The following is a 17,438-nucleotide window of genomic DNA, read 5'->3' on the forward strand; positions in this document are numbered from 1 at the left end:
AAGCGAATCACAAACAAAAACGTTTAGAGTCCATGGAATATAAGTCACCTTTTTTACAAGAACATTGATCTCATAAAATAATAAGGAAAAACATAAGTTACGAACAAATAATAAATTTTAACATGACAACAGACATTCTTGAAAAATTTATTATTACGGCAGATGAAGCATAACTGCATCAGCGAAACTAGAGACAATTTCTAGATAATTTAATAGAATTTTTTTGGAGGTAAATCTTTTGCTTCCGATACTGAGATTGTTATTCTAAAAATGTGTCGATCGTGAACATGACTGTCGTCACCACAATGACCGTCGATTACTGTAACAAATTCAGGTAGGTCCGACGTTTTGGACCAATACTAAACCACTCTATTTTACAGTTAGATAATGTTTATAATTCATAAAATATAAAAAGGCTTTGTTGCAGCGCAGTTAGTTGAGACAATGTGAAATTCACGATTGACTTCGTTTCGTTAATGTCTGAATTGCTAAGCTCACCCAGTAAATGCTTTGCCAAAAATTAGTAAGTCCTAAATACTAGTGTTCAATTTACGAGTTCATTTTTGGCAAACCAACTACACAGACAAAAGTAAAGCTATTAGTTGTGTAGAAAGTTTTGGAATACCAATAAGTAACAGCAGCTAAAAGTTTAGTACTTATCCTGAATATAATTTTATAAAAATGGGTCTCACTCAACTCCTACAAATAATTTTACTAGGTAATCCTTTGATAGGAAATCATGATTAACTTTTTTTAACTACATATTACATCTCCTTGGTTAAGATTCCGTCAAAACGATGATTTAGCTAAGGAAATATATTCTGCATATTATAAAACTGCTGCAGGTCTTAACGCGTGTGCGAAACAGGAAATTAAATGTAGGTATCAGTGATCATTTTGTCGTTAAAGCTAAATAACTTAGCGAATAACATTTTTAGCTTACGTTTTGTCGTAACGATTATCATCGAGGTAAAATTATTTCGATTGGAAGATGTTATTGTGTTAAGTAACAGAGCAAAAACAAATGACAAGTGAAATGTAACTAACTTTTGAACGATTCAGTATTCGCCCTATATTCTAGTTACTAAAGTCGCTGTCCATCCTTTCTTTTATTGTTCCATGAATGAATGATTTAAATACTGTGTTTGCAGGTGTGTAACGCAGTGTATGTGCGACTCAACTACACGCAGCCTCTGTGTGCGTGCCCGGCAAGGTACCGGGACCCGTGTTCTGCTAGCTTGAACGCCGACGACCTGCATACTACGCGTCTCACCACGGATTCCAAAAAGAAGGTAGTGGTATTTATATTTTTTATTAAAATCCGGCTCGAAGGACCATTTTATCATTTATGGCTTTTACTACAAAATAAAAAGCCGTTTTAATTTCGAAATCACGGAGAAAAGTCATTGCGGAATTAAAACCGTCATTAATGTTACTTCTGAAGTATTCATTATAACAATACGCTAGTTTGTATGAAGTCATCAAACAAAACTTATTTCATTTTCAAGCTATTATTTATGCATCTTAAGGAATAAGCAATGGAAAGTTAAAATATAGAAAAGATAAATCAAATCCTTAATAACCATTTAACGCTATGCTTAAATGACGGCTCACTAACTTATACAACACCAGAAGCCAAGACAGAACAATCCAGGGCGCGATTTACATTCAAGCGCATTAATGGTCAACATCCACCATTGTTGCCAACTGGCATTCTTTCGCCATGACAGAACAATATAAAACCACTTGCGCCCCATATGTGGTTGCCCATAGAATAATGCTAGAATGCCCATTGAGATTTCCTTACACCGCAGCCCGGCAATTAAGCTTTTCAAGGTATTTTATTGGGAATTCGCAGTTTCAGAAATTTCTCATTCTTTAACCTCTCACGTGCCGCAAAAACGGACAATAGAAAAACTATTTGGTGGCTTATAAAACAGTCGACTTCAGAGATTAATAAACTTGTCAAATGGCAAAAAACGCGGTTTTGTCAAACTAATTGTATTTTCTGCGGTAAAATTTCGCGGCAGCATTTTCCCGTAAACCGTTTTACACCGACGCCATTCTAGTTTGTTATTTCATCCATTACTACGAGTAAATCAGTATCGATTCACTTTTAAAACCATAAAATGTGTCTTTATTTGGGCGGAACGCGCTTACTAGTAGATAACGAAAGTTGTTAGTCTCATTTCAACTGGCATTTTTGCACTCACAGCGGATGCCATGAAAGTGCTGTTTACCTGGAATGGCTTAACTGCTTTTAATAAGTGTTGTGGGGGAATTAATTAGCGACAAGGGCATGTTTTGATGCGGTTTCTAATAGTTTACATCAACCATTGGTGTGGACAACTTGAGTGTTTTTAGCACTGAGTTAATTGACTTTTGCTACAAGCTTGTTTTAAAAAATTTAGTTTGTAAAAAGCTTAATGTAACCTCCGTAGTTGAGGATTCCGGGTGAAGCTCGCTTCTACCTTCGGCCTAATCATCACTTACCCATCAGGTGAGATACAGGCCAAGAGCTTCCTCGTTGTGGATAAAAAAATGTTTTAAATAATGGTCTAATATTTGAAGTTTTGAGGGCAATTCAATAAGCATGATTTACTTTTAGTATTTTAAATTTATTTAACTGTCACTAATTAATTACTTACTTGAATTTGAAAAGTACATAGATAACGGTCTGAGAGGTTATATATTTAATAATTTAGATTAGATTTTAGATTAATCCGTATTTAGTTATATTCCTTAGATCTAATAATAACACACAGTGGACTCTACATTATTTTGCAGTAAAATCTCAAGCTTTCCTCTTCCTGCGACAAAACTGTAATTATTTTTCTCTCCACAATTTCCAGTACGCGTACAAAGCAGTCACACTGGTGAAGACATGCGAAGCAGTGTCAGAGATGCGAGAGTGCAGAGCACCCAGAGACTGGTCGCTGCTAGCGCTGCAAAACATCAGGACCGGCAAGTCGCACTACCTGGTCATATGCCGGTGTCCAGAGAACCACATACTAGGTAATAAACCTTCATTTATTCTAAGAGCACAAAATAGATAGTAACAAAAGACAGACCTGCGAAACAGTGTCGAAGATGCGCGAGTGTAGAGCACCCTGAGACTGGTCGCTGCTCGCGCTGCAAAACATCAGGACCGGCAAGTCGCACTACCTGGTCATATGCCGGTGTCCAGAGAACCACATACTAGGTAATAAACTCCATTTATTATAAGAGCATAAAATAGATAGTAACAGAAGACAGACATGCGAAGCAGTGTCAGAGATGCGAGAGTGCAGAGCACCCAGAGACTGGTCAATACTCGCGCTGCAAAACATCAGGACCGGCAAGTCGCACTACCTGGTCATATGCCGGTGTCCAGAGAACCACATACTAGGTAATAAACCTTCATTTATTCTAAGAGCATAAAATAGATAGTAACAGAAGACAGACATGCGAAGCAGTGTCGAAGATGCGCGAGTGCAGAGCACCCAGAGACTGGTCACTACTCGCGCTGCAAAACATCAGGACCGGCAAGTCGCACTACCTGGTCATATGCCGGTGTCCAGAGAACCACATACTAGGTAATAAACCTTCAATTATTCTAAGAGCACAAAATAGATAGTAACAGAAGACAGACATGCGAAGCAGTGTCGAAGATGCGCGAGTGTAGATCACCCCGAGACTGGTCGCTGCTCGCGCTGCAAAACATCAGGACCGGCAAGTCGCACTACCTGGTCATATGCCGGTGTCCAGAGAACCACATACTAGGTAATAAACCTTCATTTATTCTAAGAGCATAAAATAGATAGTAACAGAAGACAGACATGCGAAGCAGTGTCAGAGATGCGAGAGTGCAGAGCACCCAGAGACTGGTCACTGCTCGCGCTGCAAAACATCAGGACCGGCAAGTCGCACAACCTGGTCATATGCCGGTGTCCAGAGAACCACATACTAGGTAATAAACCTTCATTTATTCTAAGAGCACAAAATAGATAGTAACAGAAGACAGACATGCGAAGCAGTGTCGGAGATATGAGAGTGTAGAGCACCCCGAGACTGGTCGCTGCTAGCGCTGCAAAACATCAGGACCGGCAAGTCGCACTACCTGGTCATATGCCGGTGTCCAGAGAACCACATACTAGGTAATATCTATTTTATTAATGCAATAAATCCCGTGAAGTGATAATTTTAGAGCTATATTTAACGCTGTGCGTTCGATTTGCAGCTTCACTTAAGCAAGTATCATTTGTGAATACGGGCGATATTTTCAAATCATCGATAAGATTATATCATGGCGCGCATCCTAGCCTAGCCTGCCGGGCTAAGAAGCGCGCCGTGATATACACTTATCGACGTCAAAATGTATGGGCAAAATCGATAAAATGGCTTGATAACCGTTTATAGTGATGTGCATCCTAGCCTACCTGGCAGATGTGGTTCCGTGACAACTCTGTTACTGCACATATCACCCCACCATGCCGCAGACACTAGTCATTCATAGCTGAGTATAGCAACTACTTATAGAGCACTTTTAATAATCCTTAACTTTGTCAACATTAATCCTGCAATGGTAGGGTTAATAAATAATCGCCAGATGACTTTCGATAACTCTTTTATAATGCGAACAGCTAGGGACTGGAATTCGCTGCCTGCTGCTGTCTTTCCTTTTCTGAATACCTACTTTAATCCGGCCCTTTCAAGGCGAGAGTGAATAGGCACTTACAGGGCAGATATCTACCATCCTAAACTGCATCTCACTTAATACCAGGCGCGATTGCGACCAAATACCTGCCATGTGCGTAACATAAAAACACTTTTCTCTACCTAACAAGAGAAAATGTTTAGAGCTACAAACATCTATCAAGTTTTATTGCGACGGAAATGCCAAAATTCATTCTCTTAAAAACAACAAACTATATTTTATCTTCTTTATAATTTATAGCCTAAGTATAAGTATGTTATTATATCTAAAGTGTACTAGAAAATGGATAGGCGACATGAAAAAATTACTGGTTCGAACGAGATCAGTCACTTTCCGTAATAGCCAATCCCAACTAATATTATAAATGCGAAAGTAACTCTGTCTGTCTGTCTGTCTGTTACGCTTTCCCGCTTAAACCTCGCAACCGAATTTGATGAAATTTGGCATAGAGATAGTTTGAGTCCCGGGAAAGAACATAGGATAGTTTTTAACCCGGTTTTTGAAACAGGGACGCGCGCGATAAAGTTTTTCTGTGACAGACAAAATTCCACGCGGGCGAAGCCGCGGGCGGAAAGCTAGTTAAAAATAAAACTGTAGTAGCATCATCTAGTAAAAGTCATTGCCTTCATGATATAACACTATTTTGCTTCAGTTAAATGACACTAACGCACATTTAATTAATTTATGTTCCCATTGCACGCAGTTCTCATAATATCTTACAACAATACGTTAACTAAAGTAATTTATACAATAAACAGTTACACAATGTTTTGTAAAATTATTCATTTTTACAGTCAAATAACTTTACGGTACCTAGTTCTATTACGTTTCACACATGTTTTAAGAATAATACGGTTATTTCGATTATGTTACTTATGTTTTTATGTCTGACCATTGTTTTTTCAATGCACACAAATGTTTTAATGTTTTATCTTCATAACTTTGTACCGAAATGCTATAATCAAATGAAAGGTTCGCCGTCCTTCCTCTCCTTTGATCTCTGTCTTCGCTATTTCGGAAGAATAAGGATCTATGATTCAAACTTAACTTTGCAGTTGAAACACATGTTCCCCTGTACTTTCCAACGGCAAATCTAACTTTGTAATGGGATAAATAGTTCAAAATACTCTTAAATTAAAATATGTTTTGTTATTTCGTTTTCCAGAAGGCCCAATGTCACACGACCAGCCGACGTACGCATCAGTGCCCGGCATCAGAGTGTATGGAATGATGTGCGTGCGACCCAGTCCCAATTACCATTCAGGTAAGTTAAGGTCGAATTCTATCTTATTAGGCTAGTTTCCTAAAAATAACTTTTGGTCCGTTAATTACATTATCAAAAAATATTGAACACGTATATTTTTATTTGTCAATCATTCAAGTAATTACGAAGTTATGATGCGTTGAAGTTCCGCGTGAGGTTACAAAGTGCTACACTTTTATTCACGCCTTGACGTCACGGGCCTCTTCGTTTTGAACTTCGGCGCGCTTTACCTCTTTCAATTTTCATAAAAAAAAGTGAAAAATACGTGTCGAGTATTTTTTTGATAAATTGAACGACGGACTAATTATTATTCAAACTCTTGCTTTTGTACCTAGGAAACCCCTATTCCTGTTTGATTTTTAAATGTTATCTCTGTGAGAACAAGGCTTGGTTTCCACCAAAGCGGAGCGGAGCTGAGAAGTGTCGAGCTCTGTGCGGAGCGGAGGCGAGAAGTGTAAATAATGAAATCTGATTGGTTATTTAACACACTTCTTTACTCCTCTCAGCTTTGGTGGAAACCAGGCCTAATTGTGCTAATAGCACCTCAGTAAGGTTGATGAAGATTGAATAACAATATTTTGGAGGGACGAAATTTTCACTTGTCCAGACAATTGAAATGTAATATATCATCACATCCATAAAATTAAACATAGTCGCTAACGAATGTTTCACTATTTAGACAGAGAATTATCATAAGAAATATCTAAATAAATATTCATACATCATGAAGAAGAAAAAAACGAATGCGTTAAAGCTAACAGTTTTTCCGCCGCTACGTAACCTCTTTAAACAGACTCCGTGTTCAGCGGAGGAAAACATCGAATACCAAAGTGATTTATTTGTATATGTCATAGTCAAAGGTCGATATGCAGTCTCTTCGCGGAATGACTGGTCTATCCTAGGTTTGACCAAGGCTTTCGGGCCAACCCCGAAATAAATTCCAATTTCGGCCTTTGACTAAGTCAAACCTAAGAGTTCCTAACTGTTCAGTCAAACGTCGAAATTAAAATAATTTGGTTCGGGCTTTGCCTAGTCAATCCTAGAAGCGACTGACGGACTCAGTCAAAATTAGACGCAGCGTTACAGAAGCCAGCAATTATAGAAAACCGACCAAGTTCGAATCGGATTCACGTACGAAGGGTTCCGTACGACTCTTTTATTGGCGTATGGAGATGATTTTTAAAGTGACTATAAAAATAAATATTTTGGGAAAGGCAGGTGACATACAAACAGCGAAGTCATAGTAATAGGGTACCGTTTTTACCCTTAACCCTTTAAGGTACAGAACCCTAAAAATAGTAATTACAAGATCGGTTTAGAAAAACTGATAAACAACCGCAGTAAACAAGTTTAGTTACTCGTACTCATACCTTCACCTAAAGAGATAACCGACCGTAAAGTTTATGTAATAAGTTCAATATCAAAATGAAGTGTAGTTTAGTTAAAAGTCTTAATTGAGGTTTGACTAGTCAAACCCCGATATCATTAAATTCAGTTTCGACGTTTGACTGACCAAATTAGTCTCTCCTAGGTTTGACTAACATTCTTTAGTCAAAGGCCGAAATGTTTGGACTTTGACTAAGACTTCTAGTCAGACCTGAGGATTGACTAGTCAAACCTAGGAGCGCCTGAGCTTCGAGGTTTGACTATAACATATACAATAGAAAAGCTAACGCAAACTGCTTGATTAATTGTTTTTACCAACCCCATCAGATAATGACGAGGCTGACTAAAAGAGCCATCACTCAAACAAAGCTAATGATCGTTAAAAACGCGGTCTAATAGAATTATTTCTTAATTGGAAATTAGTTTCATTAGAAAAACGTACATTAACTCAACACGCTATTTATGATCACGAAATAGTATCCGTCTTTATAAGATTAACGTATTCTTATAAGTAAAATCAAGTTATTTTTTCAGGGTACAACACGAACAGATTTTCAAATGGGGGCGTACAAAGTACTACGAGTACTTACAAAGTGGACTATTCTCAACCGCACCCGTTCCCGGAGAAGCCAGTCTACAACCGCTACCATTCCCATAGCTACTCGGAGCCGTCGTACTACAACAGGCGAAGCAGACTCTCGCGTTCGAGACGAGCGACGTCAGAATACCCCCCTTTCCCATGGTACAAAGTAAAAGAATTAGCTCGGTCATTACATTGGATCGACTAGAACAAAACCTGATGTAGCATTAGAAAAGTATGTTGGGTTCAAAAAGGCCAGACTGCAGTGATCGCTTCTTTCGCACCAGCTTCAGTTCCGAATCGAATAATCTGGTTCTGAAACGGAACTGAATTGAACAGGGATATAATATGCCTCTCTGAATTCAACGCAAACTTGAACTAACATATCGAAACGCTTTCGCTTTACGTATCCGTAACTAGATAAGATAAAATCGAATGCTTCCTTATTAAATCTTCCCATTCTAAACATAGGTTTAGAATGTCGAAAGTTCTTTTACGCCTATGGAATACTCATTACAGCTGCATTTATAGATATAATCATTCATATAAAACTTAATACGATTGTTATTTGAGGTCAATCTGTATTTGAAGAGTGAAAGCGTAAATGTACATGAACGAGTGAGGTGTTGTGAATATTCAGATAGGTTCAAAGTTTATTCATACCCGTGTATTTTCAAAATCGAGACGCCGGGAAGTGCTATGTCACGAATAGAACTCGAGATTCGAATTTAGTACCTTAATCATTGTTGTCATTGTCTACACTGCAAACCGGTTTCGATATTCGACTCTGTCTCGCTCACTCATTTGGGAATGCTGGTATGAGTCTAGATTTTTCTTCTTTTATCTTGTGGGTCGTAACAACTGAACACCATCCTGTAAAATCTTCTAACCAACTTGTAAAAAAAGTTATTTTTTACACACATAGTGCAGCCTACAACCGGGAATCGAACCCAGAACGTGAGTTAAATTTCATACCACTGCGCACCATAGAGGCTAAAACGAGCGTGTGAGACGTATAAAACATAATTAAACCGTTTTGCAGTATAGACCTTCATATTTATACTCACATATCAATTAACTTCTATTTTAGGAATATTATTTGCCAGACATTTAGACGTAACCATGACTATAGTATTAAGGTTTGATTCGAAAACATTACGCGAACAAAAATCGAACAAATGTGTCCCCACCAAGGCATGATGATTGTTTTTATTTCAACGATATTGAATGTAGAGTCGATCTACGGTGGGACTTTTGACATTTACACATGTACTTACACTGTAAATATTGACAGCAATATGACTATGTATTGGCAAATATTTTGTTTCCTAAACATGACAGTGGCTCGCTCTTCCTTCATTTTGCCAGATAACGATTTAGTTCAAATTGAACCATCTTTTAATATTTGATAACACGCGACACTTTTTTTCGTTTTTTTTTTGCTATTCACAATTAAATGTCTTAACACTATTGCAGTTTGTCATAAGTGCCATCGTTGACTCTACAAAAATGACCGTAACAAGGTCTTGAATGAACTATTATTAATAATGTAAGAATGTACACGAGACAATGTGATAAGTGATTCAGTGGAATTTGTGTAATTTTTCGATGCATTTATAGCTATTTAAGAATTAATTTATAGTTGATACAGTATTTATTTAAGTAAACCATATTTATACTTAGACGATTACGATGTAAATAGTAGTGTTAATTACAATATTTGTAATTACGAAAAATTAAAGCTAACGGAATATTTATGTATTGTTTCATTTGTTTATTTCGACTTACCCATCACTTTATACATCCATAGACACAACAAAGTTTCAACAACTTTTTATATGCGTGTTCCATCCCTACACATTATTGCTTGCGTACGCGCAAATGTATTATGTCATTTGCTAATCTGTAGAAGTTTATTTGCATACCAAAGTCGGGAAAATCATACACAAATTCCTACACAATTGAGCACAGTAGTGTGCGAATTTGAATTTCAAAGCTCCATAAATAAGGCTCCTTCAGGTGAAAAGAAATCAGTAATAAAAAAGACTTACCTAATACTTTCTGGTCGACGATTATGTCACAGGAGTACATGGCTGCCATCAACCGCTGCGGTTGGATTTGGAAGGCCCTTCTGCAACCATCTTTCACCGCGGACACGATTTGACCTGAAGAACAATGAATCTTATGTTATTGTGAATAATGTTAAAAATGATACTGATTACTGGAATAATTTTTAGGGTTTGTTTTACTGTGAAAGTTTCAGATATGTGACCTAAAAGCGTTCGACGTTTATAACAGATAAGATCCTATTTCCTAACAGGCTGTACGAGCAAGTATTGAAAAAGCCCTTCATCTTATAAGGTCATCAAAAAAGGACGATGTATTGTAACGTCTTTTGTTACTGGCCAGTGGCGCTAACGGTTTCTAATGGTACTAATTTTTCCAACCATATCGCAATAAATATACTGCTTTAGAAATCATCATTATATGGATCAGAATTAAGGACTATGAATCTAATCTTGTCAAAATAAAATGATGCAATGTATACCTGAGTGTGGTCCAAAAGTGTGACTTCCATCGTCTGTCTCGTTCTTTTCCAGCGTCCATTCCTCTACACAAAATGCCACACCCATCATCGGTTCCTCACACAAAGGCCCAGCCAAAGTGGCCAATTGGAATCCATTCACAAAACTGCTCTCATACTCAAACCTCGGATCCTCTTTAATATCCTTATCATGATGCAAATATTTAGTAACATAATCCTTCGTGTGATTCAACAGCAAATTCGGACCGCAATTCCTGGGCCCTACAGACCAAATTTGATTGACAACGTCCTTCCATTCCGGTCCCAATTTTGAGCAGATATTTTGCAGTTCATCTTTGAAATTTTGTACCAATTTCAACATTCTGTCTGATAGCTTGTGCTTTGTGCCGTTGATGTATAACTCGTCTAATTTTTGTTCTAAATTGTCGTTTTTAGCTAAGCCTTGTAATGTTTTTATATGCTGGGAAATTACTTTTAGTAAGTCACTAGATCTATCTAGTAAATTAGTTATTTCTGTTGGAACAGGTCTAGCTCTGATTTTGATTCTGCTTTGCTTGTTGTTAGTGTATATCGTTATTACGGGGTCTTCTTCTTTATCGTTCCCTTTATCGATATTTTGGGCGTCGATTTCTTCGTTGGCCATATCGATTTTGGGAGGTTCGACGATTGTTTCTCTGAATGGAACTATCGGCTCTGATACCGTGATCGGTATTTTTGCGTAGTGGTTTCTGGAAAATATGGGAAGATGATTTATGAAAAGTATAAACATTTCTGAATAAATATTTTATCATTTCGAATAGCAATTAAGCACCGGAAATCTTTGGTTGCTGTTGCGAGTTCTAATACTAGTAAGGACAATTTTTATTTTCACAATCAGAACTAGCACTTATACATTTATAGTATACTTTATTATGAGGTTATTTAATTTATCTGTAGGTATTAGTGTTTTTATTAATTGCTTCCCTCTCCTCTGTCACAACTCTCCTCGGTCTCTCCTACATGCGCTAGCTTAGAATGATTCAATTGATTTTGCACCTTACTCTAAGGACATAAAGTTCAAAATTCTGTGAGGTATCTGATAGTTTTATAGAACTGTTTCTATCGTTAACTTATCACTATATTGGAGGTTCTAATTAACTTACTGCAAGTCTTCCAAACACCTTTCCAAGTGCACCTCTCCAGCGGTCACTATGACGTGTTCGCCCGTTTCTTGCAACAGCACTTGCACGCAGGAATCCGATTGGTTCAGAAGTTTGAGACCTGGAAATTAAAAATAATAGTTTAAAATTAAATCTAAGATAACTTTTTACTCAATCCCTTCTTGTTACCACGGTCTCATTCGACCGCTTAGGGTTTGATGGGTGTATGATTTTGTAAAATTATACAACTGTTTATACAGTACCAATAAGTAACACCGTTAAACATGGCTTAAAGCAGCGGTTCCCAAACTTATTTTGTCTACTGCCCACTTTGAGAATAAATTCTTTTTAGCGCCCCCATTTGTAGTCGAGTGTCGAGTGCTCAGTCGGTGTCTAAGAGTCCTCCTAGTAAATGACGCCTCCCAAGCCTCTACTCAACGTATCGATATTTTTTCTGGGTCTCTTACCGCCCCCCTTTAATCCTGCAGCGCCCACAAGGGGGCGTTATCGCCCACTTTGGGAAAGACTGGCTTAAAGAATACAAAGGAAGTTATTTCTATTCGCACCACTTATGGCCATATCAATTTTATTTTCTACTGCATCAAGTAGGTACGTGTCTATTTAAGTTTGGCACCAAGTTGGACATCTTATTACATTTTTTACATCTTATTAATTTAAATAGGGGAGTTTGCAACAATGTGCCGGCGACTGACCAAGGCATGATTAGATACTCTTCATTGCACACCATACAAACAGAAAAATAAAAAAAAATACAAAAAAATTAGATGAAAAATAAACACAGCACATTTAGGCGGTATTATCAGTTCTATGCAATCAGGATAATATTTAGTATCTATCTATCTAATAACGCTCCAAGACTTACCTTTCACCAACTGCGGCAGTTGAGAAGGATACGTAGGCTCCAAAGCGACCCTTAGAATGGGCACAGCAGCGTACTGTATCTCGCTGAACGCTGGACAGGCGACAGTACTGCTAAGAGTAGCAGTCTTTAGAACGTAGTCTTCTAGGCCGCCGATACCTGAAATATGGAAGATAATATTTAGGTTTTATGTGTTTTTAAACACATTAACAGACGTTTGCGTTGCGCAGTCAGGTAACAATTACTTTTGAACATTGAATTGAGTTATGATTAAAAATGTGTTACTTAAAGGTATGGTGCTTGACTGAATCAGTCTTAGGTATGGGTAAGACAATTTTTAATTTGATTTCGATTGTATAGAGATTTCAATTACCGATTATATTTCCTGCAACAGCCTCTTCAATTTCTTCCAATTCTCTTCCCATTAGAATGTATAACGACTTAATTCTGAAACAAAAATAATCGTTAGACAAGATTCAGTAATAATAGAGATTTAATCACTACAAAATAGATACTTACTCTGTACAAGTGATATGTTCATCACTATGCAAATCCTTCAATTTCTTATTAGGATCTATCTTGAAGTCTTTAAGACTAAGTATCTTGGACGGGTCATGTTTAGGACCTAAAACATATACTTTATCACCTTTCTTAACTTTACCGCTAAATACTCTAGCAAATGCTATAAATGCTGTCTCCTCTTTTTCTTCTTCTTTAGTTTCTTTCTCATTTTCTTCGCTTTTTTCTGAACTTTCCGATTCAGCCTTTATTTCTGGAACTGGTTCCGCAGCGTTTTGTTTCATCTCCTCCCGCATTTTTCGCGCCAACTCTCTCCTACGCGCCATTTCTTCGGGTGTCAACGCTTTAGGCTTATTCTCTGGAAGTATACTCTTATCCACCCCGAACATCTTCGATATAAATATAATTATAGGCTTATCACCACTACTATCACAGGCTAAGAAGTCATTTTTAAGTTTCTGCGTCTCCGCATTGTATGAATCGAAGTCTCTGATTCTTGAACACATTAGTTTTTCTACCTTTTCGGGTAAGATCTCTTTAGGGGAAGGTAGTTTTGAGCAGACCATGTTGAGGACTGTCTGGGATAATGGAAGCCATTGCATCATTAGAGATTGAAGTTGAATTCTGGTGTCGGTATGCCTAAGGTCTCGTGTAGTCAGTTTTATTCCAAGTTTCTCACATATGACAGGGACTTTCTCCTTCTCATTTCTAAGGACAATCGTTTCGTAGATGTTCCACAGATTGTCTAGGATGACTTGCACGAATAAGGGCTTCTTTGCTTTCTCTTGTGCTCCTTTCATGAAGCGTTTGGTCTTGGTGTTTAGATAGAAGTCACCCCATAACACTTTTTTCAGTATCTCATCCTTGACACCTGAAAATTAATTTATATTGCTATCAATATTTGTAGAAAAGAAAAACTCATAATATGATTGAAGAAGCAAATTTTTGAGTATGTGAAACAGAACACAGACCATCTAGACATGGCGCTACCATCTATATTTCACTAGAACTGAGAGGCACTATATCTCTTTCGATCTAATTTCCTACAAACAATGACTGATATTATTAATATTAAAGTAATAACTTACCAAGTTTATCAGAGAATAATTTGGCGAAAGTATGAGTAGTGAAACCCCATCCATCAATAGCACTAGCGAACACCACATTCCCTTGTTCAGGTGAGAAGTAAAGATGAGAATCGTCGGCATCTTCTAGAGCAGAAGTCCAGTCGTAAAAGTTGTTGTCCTCTTTCGGTTGCTGCTTTTGTTGCTGTAAAAAAATGAAAATGAAAATGAAAATGATATTTATTTAGTCCAAAAATATTACAGTACATGATCTGGTTACTGTTACATTCAGAATAAAAACGGATTACAATTTATACAGTAAGTATGTACTAACAGCATCACTGGACTCCACACTAGGATTCCCTGTGTCGTGGAGACCAGTCTTCCCGTTGAAGTTTCGAGATAAAGTGCGTGCATGACTTTGTATATATTTTGAAAATTTTAACTAACTTGAAAAAAAAAATCGAACTGCCTAAGGCAGGAATTGAACCCACAAATATTTATAATTTTCAAATAAGTTTGAGATGCGACTCTTATCGTTAGAAAATTAAATAACTTTGTATGTGTGATGTGTTGTGTGTGTGTGTGTGTGCGTGTGTGTGTGTGTGTGTGTGTGCGCGTGTGTGTGTGTGTGCGTGTGTGTGTGTGAGCGCTAGTGGCAGGATATATATGTTACGGTCAAAGCGACAAATGTGAAAATTATGAATAATCGCAATAGTAAATAATAGGATTTCATTTAATAATTACCATAACCTAGCGAAAAGATACGCAGTAAAAGAAGAACGCCTGAAGAACCGGATTGGAATCAGACAGATGATTGGATTATTTTCTCATGAAAACAGATTACCGCAACAAGTAGCAGAATAAAAAAGGTAAAAAAATTAGCTTAGTAAATTATATTTTAGACTACAGCACATGTAGTTAAATAAGGTGGTGTCTTGTATAGTTGTAATAATTGAGATTTGTAACAAAGATATAATGTTAGTGTATGTTGTAATATTAACTAAAGCCTGGTCCGTGAGCACGTAGAATCCCGTCTAATGACCCCAAGCTACCCATCCTTATCGCTCGCGCGTAATTATATTGCTGTCGCGACTGTGCGACGCGCGCCCGCAGTGAGTGTGCGAGCGCGACAGCAACATAATTACGTGCGAGCGACAAGGATGGGCAGCTTGGGGTCATTGGACGGGATTCTACGTGCTCACGGACCAGGCTTTATAAAGAAAAGTGATACAGTTGTAATACTATGAATGTGTTGCTTTAAGACAATATTGTACAAGAGTAGAGCTCAAAAGGCAAAATCACACTTTACCTGTTTGTCAATAGTATTCTCTTCGTTTTCAAACACTTCGGTGGCAAACAATTCCCCCATCACAGCGTTGACTTGCTCCAGAACTTGGGTCAGATGTATGTATGCGTCGAGAGGTGTAAACTGCATTTCCAGGATGAGCCGATCAATCTTGTTCAGGACGAGTACAGCACGGATGTTTTCAGCGTACGCTTGCTTGAGAGCTAGCCTTGTTTGAGGGCAAACTCCTTCTACTACGTCCACCTGGAAAATAATTTAGCTCACATTAGTATCTTAAGCATTTTTACAGATATTTAACGCAACTTTTAATAACATAGTTTCTCTGATGTATTAAAAAAGACTTTTTTTTACTAAGAAGGATCAGAGCAGACTGTAAGGATGTTAGTTGACAAAGTTATTATTACTTACTTTAACTTATATCTTATTTAAACTTGCTCAGCATGTTGCACAATAATAGTCAACATAATAATATTTGCATTATAGGTAATCTTACTGGTCACTTTTACTAGAATCTATTTATGCCATAAATACATGCTTCTAGGTGCTAATTAAAATCATATGACTTGTTCTTATTAGAACCTTGTGTCTGAAGTATAAAACAAAAACAACTTACCACCACAATAGCTCCATCGCACAATCTCACGGCCGTGGACACCTCACTTGAGAAATCAATATGCCCAGGTGAATCTATGAGGTTCACCAGGTATTCTTCCTGGTTCACAGCGTGGTAGAGCGCAATACTGCTACTTTTCATGGTGATACCTCTCTCCTGTTCATCAGGTCTGCTGTCCATATAACGCAGCTTTCCCGACATCCTCTGCGATATGATACCATTACTAGATATCAAGGAATCCGCCAATGTTGTTTTGCCATGGTCCACGTGGGCCACAATGCAAATATTTCGAATATTAGACTGCTTGTTTTGCAGTTCCAAAAGTTTTGATGAATCTACCAGCCGCATGTTGGAAAATTTTAATACAAGTCACTGCCAATTGTTAAACACGATTACGAGACACTCTCCTCAAATTTTGAATCATCAATATTGCGAATAAGTGTGTTAAAATTGTGAAATTTGTTTCACAACACGAGTAAAGTTGCGATAATTTTGACAACATTGACAATGACAGACAATGTCGCGGTTGACACTGACGTTCGTGACGTTTTCGTTCAGAAATGTTCAAACAATATAAAATAACGTTACTAAATAATACCGTTATTTTAAACTAAAAAAAATTAATAACTTTCTTATACAAGTATTCATGATTTTTTTTGCTGTTTTATTTATACTCGAATTTATATTTATAATTGATTCTCGAAACAAAGTCCAAGACACTATTATTTAATTGTTCTGCGAAATTGCTAGTGCACTACGAGTCAGTCTACGACTCGTAACGAATATACCTACCTTTCAAAAAAATATGTAACTAAATCGTTTGAGAGCAACGCTTCAAGTATATTTATTTGCTAGCAAGTTTCTCTTTATCCGTCAAGGAAATTTTCCTCCATGCATAATAAATAGCGCACTTAAAATGAATTCGTCGTATTTAATGCTAACAACTTGACAGCGCTCGAGTGCCGTAATGCCGTTTAAAAAGACAGATAGCGAACCATTAAGTACTGCAACTTGCATGGCCCGCGCCTGTTCTGCAGTTAACTTTCTTAGCCGTTTAAAATGATTTAATTCAATCCATTCTTGAAAAAGTAAGACGCTCATTCATGTTTAATCGCGGTACCTAAGTCGATTTTATTGAAGCATCTGAATAGAGCTTTTGAATTCTTTTTGATAGAGGTAAGGGGTAACAGACAAATGTCTGCGTTAGATAAATATGACAATCGAAGAGGATAGATCATTTTTATTCTTGCTAAAAAATACATGAAATATAATTTACTTACGCCGTTGAAGCATTTATGAAGGTTGGAATAAATAATACCTAGGTATGAGCGAGAGGGGTACGGAGCTAAACTAAATATACTCAACATCAAATAAACCGCACCTTCCGCGACGCGAACTTTAACGATTTTCTTCTGACACAATCATGGTGCCCCAACAATATTG

At 37.4% G+C, this 17,438-nt stretch overlaps 2 protein-coding genes across 2 annotated transcripts in view; one reads left to right on the forward strand and one right to left on the reverse strand.

The window, feature by feature from the left end:
* The window catches only part of LOC135079351 (uncharacterized), a 79,997-nt gene extending 70,314 nt beyond the window's left edge, over positions 1 to 9,683 (forward strand). Inside the window, exons 3-6 of the mRNA XM_063973992.1 lie at positions 1,152 to 1,292; positions 2,853 to 3,015; positions 5,862 to 5,960; positions 7,881 to 9,683. Of these exons, the coding sequence (XP_063830062.1) occupies positions 1,152 to 1,292; positions 2,853 to 3,015; positions 5,862 to 5,960; positions 7,881 to 8,134 (657 nt within the window). The 3' untranslated portion in view covers positions 8,135 to 9,683. The remainder of the gene's footprint in view (positions 1 to 1,151; positions 1,293 to 2,852; positions 3,016 to 5,861; positions 5,961 to 7,880) is intronic.
* Positions 1 to 16,484, reverse strand: part of LOC135079345 (elongation factor-like GTPase 1) — a 198,466-nt gene extending 181,982 nt beyond the window's left edge. The window contains exons 1-9 of the mRNA XM_063973980.1: positions 15,996 to 16,484; positions 15,386 to 15,625; positions 14,098 to 14,278; positions 13,010 to 13,880; positions 12,864 to 12,937; positions 12,494 to 12,649; positions 11,614 to 11,731; positions 10,475 to 11,199; positions 9,978 to 10,091 (exon numbers count right to left, since the gene is read on the reverse strand). Coding sequence (XP_063830050.1) covers positions 9,978 to 10,091; positions 10,475 to 11,199; positions 11,614 to 11,731; positions 12,494 to 12,649; positions 12,864 to 12,937; positions 13,010 to 13,880; positions 14,098 to 14,278; positions 15,386 to 15,625; positions 15,996 to 16,343 — 2,827 coding nt within the window. The 5' untranslated portion in view covers positions 16,344 to 16,484. The remainder of the gene's footprint in view (positions 1 to 9,977; positions 10,092 to 10,474; positions 11,200 to 11,613; positions 11,732 to 12,493; positions 12,650 to 12,863; positions 12,938 to 13,009; positions 13,881 to 14,097; positions 14,279 to 15,385; positions 15,626 to 15,995) is intronic.
* Between the last annotated feature and the right edge of the window lie 954 nt (positions 16,485 to 17,438).

Source organism: Ostrinia nubilalis, chromosome 16, assembly GCF_963855985.1.
Source record: "Ostrinia nubilalis chromosome 16, ilOstNubi1.1, whole genome shotgun sequence".
NCBI classification, from domain to species: Eukaryota; Metazoa; Arthropoda; class Insecta; order Lepidoptera; family Crambidae; genus Ostrinia; species Ostrinia nubilalis.